Here is a 2,406-nt window from a genome sequence, read left to right as displayed (position 1 = left end):
TGCTGCTACTACTACTACTACTACTACTACTACTACTACTACTACTACTACTACTACTACTACTGCTACTACTACTACCCCACTTGATGCATGGTAGATTCGATGTACTTGGTACGATATTGAGAACTGCACGAGACATGCTAATGCGGACTGTGGTAGAGGAGGGAGGTGAGCTGGTGGGAGGGGGAGAGTGAATTATCATAAACCATTGAGAGACAATTTAAGTTTCTTCAGAGCTCTCATATTGAAGTTTCACCAACCTAGTGATATGAAAAACAAATTTCACGACTACTGCATAACACCACGAATATCGCGTTTTACGCCGCTTCACGTAAAACGGGTAATCGTGAAACTCCATTAGTATTTGGCAATGCATACCGTGTTGGGACTTTGAAGTTTCACGCGAAGTGGCGTAATATTTTGTATGAAGAAATTCTGATATGAAGTGAATTGAAAACAAATGGCGAATTACGCCATTTCACGTAAAACACTCGCAGTATTTCGCGAAAAAAAATTTTGCTTTTAATCGATATTTCAGGAGTTTATCGCGGAGTTGATATTACGCATCCTATCATCAAGAAACACGAGCTCACGCAGTGTACTATGGATCTGCTCTATGTGTTGGATCACGACGAAGTAAGGCTTATAATTTGATAATTTTTGGGAAAAAATTCCGGGAATTTTTTGTTGTTTTATGTATGCAAACTTGTATATTAACTGCTGATCTCAACTGAGGAAAGGAAACATATATTTCTCGAAGTGATTACTCATTTCAAACGTAATAGGCTGAGACGAAACTCGGTGATAATATTGGAGTTTAACCACCCGTTTTACGTGAAGTGGCGTAAAACTTGGTGAAAAACGCGAAATTTTCGATATGAAGTGAATTGGAAACGATTCGTGAATTGCACAGGACAAGTCCTCTTATTTCACGCGTTTTACGCGTTATTCATTGCTCACATGAGGTTTTTCGCGAAGTGAAATGTGAAATATATTTTGCACTAGTGTTTCTCATATCACTAGGGTGGTGAAATTCCAATGATTTTTTGAAAAACAAAAACTGGATTGTAAATGATATTCGTTTATTAGGTTCATGAAGTGATAATGCGAAATGAGGGGAAGATGATGAAAGAGTAAATATCAGTGACGGCGGCGGGAATGTGCATCGAGGGTTTGTATTCATCAGAGTTGTGATGCCCGGATGGTGTGAAGTGCTGAAGTTGGCGCAGTATTGTTATGCACATAGAGTGATACGAGGCGATCATATCGAGTGAGTTGTGGGGGCGTTGGTGAAAAACAGATTTCACGAACCACTGCTGCATATCACCGCGTTGAATATCGCGTTTTGTTCGCAGAGTATTACGCCAATTGACGTCGAATGGGGAAAACTCAAATGAATCTGTTTTTTCTCTTATGATTACCGTTTTTGCTATATTCGATGAAGTTTCACCCATTTTACGTGAACTGGTGTAAAACTTTGTGAAAAACGCGATATTCACACCACGCAGTAGTCGTGAAATATATTTTTCACTAGTGTTTTCATATCACTAGGGTGGTGGTGGTGAAACTCCAATATTGCGAGCTCCATATTGAGCAAACTGTGAGAGGTATTATCAGATTCTCCGACCCAGACTGGAGCGGTGCATTATCACTTCATAACGACGCTGTTAGCCATACATGGTTATTGATAGAGATCATTTATCGGTGAGTGCATTGGTCGGCTCTTGGGGGGTTTGATAGTTATGTATTACAGTGCTGACGTTGTTCATGCGGTACAAGTAATCGCGTGTAACATGTCACCGTAGGAATATCGCTTGAGGAATAATATATGGGAAATTGTAAGAGTTGACCTATAGGGCCGACTTCCGCCTGGACTATACACCTTCTCAGAAATAACTTCGGGGAGGCCGTTTCTGCGCAGCGTGAAGGATTCGTTTGCACATTATCACGAAGAATCTTCTGTGTAGATGGAACTCTAACCCGAAATTGATGTCCTTGTTTGTGAAATTGCATTCCTTAATCATGAAATTGACGTCTTTATTCGCGAAATTGATTTCCCTATTCGACTCGCATCGCTAAATTGATGTCCCTATCTGCGAAGGTGAATTCTTTATCCGCTGAGTCGGTAGCCTAATCCGCCCAAAAGATTTCTGAAGGGTATAGTATACACCCCTCCACATATTCTTAGCATATCCGGTTTTTCGACTCGTGCACAGCCACCACAACGAGTACCATCTTGCGGCTCAGGGAGGTATGTACTTATGCTTTACCTGATATGACCTCCAAGTTTCAGGGCCTAACTCTCCGTAGCTAGTGAGAAGTCGACGACCGGTAAAACGTTTTCTCCACATATTCTTAGCATACACGTGTTAAAATTGCGCCTCAAAATACCAACTTTTACTCGGG

The 2,406-nt window shown here is 41.0% G+C and overlaps 1 protein-coding gene across 1 annotated transcript in view; it reads left to right on the top strand.

The window, feature by feature from the left end:
* Positions 1–1,137, top strand: part of Pmar_PMAR022609 (hypothetical protein) — a gene marked incomplete at both ends in the record, with an annotated part of 3,182 nt that extends 2,045 nt beyond the window's left edge. Inside the window, 3 exons of the mRNA XM_002784917.1 lie at positions 98–168; positions 539–636; positions 1,090–1,137. Of these exons, the coding sequence (XP_002784963.1) occupies positions 98–168; positions 539–636; positions 1,090–1,137 (217 nt within the window). The remainder of the gene's footprint in view (positions 1–97; positions 169–538; positions 637–1,089) is intronic.
* Positions 1,138–2,406: the final 1,269 nt, after the last annotated feature.

Source organism: Perkinsus marinus, assembly GCF_000006405.1.
Source record: "Perkinsus marinus ATCC 50983 genomic scaffold scf_1104296934368, whole genome shotgun sequence".
NCBI classification, from domain to species: Eukaryota; Perkinsozoa; order Perkinsida; family Perkinsidae; genus Perkinsus; species Perkinsus marinus.
The sequence above is the reverse complement of the archived record's forward strand: the minus strand, read 5'-3'. Positions and strand labels throughout refer to the sequence as shown.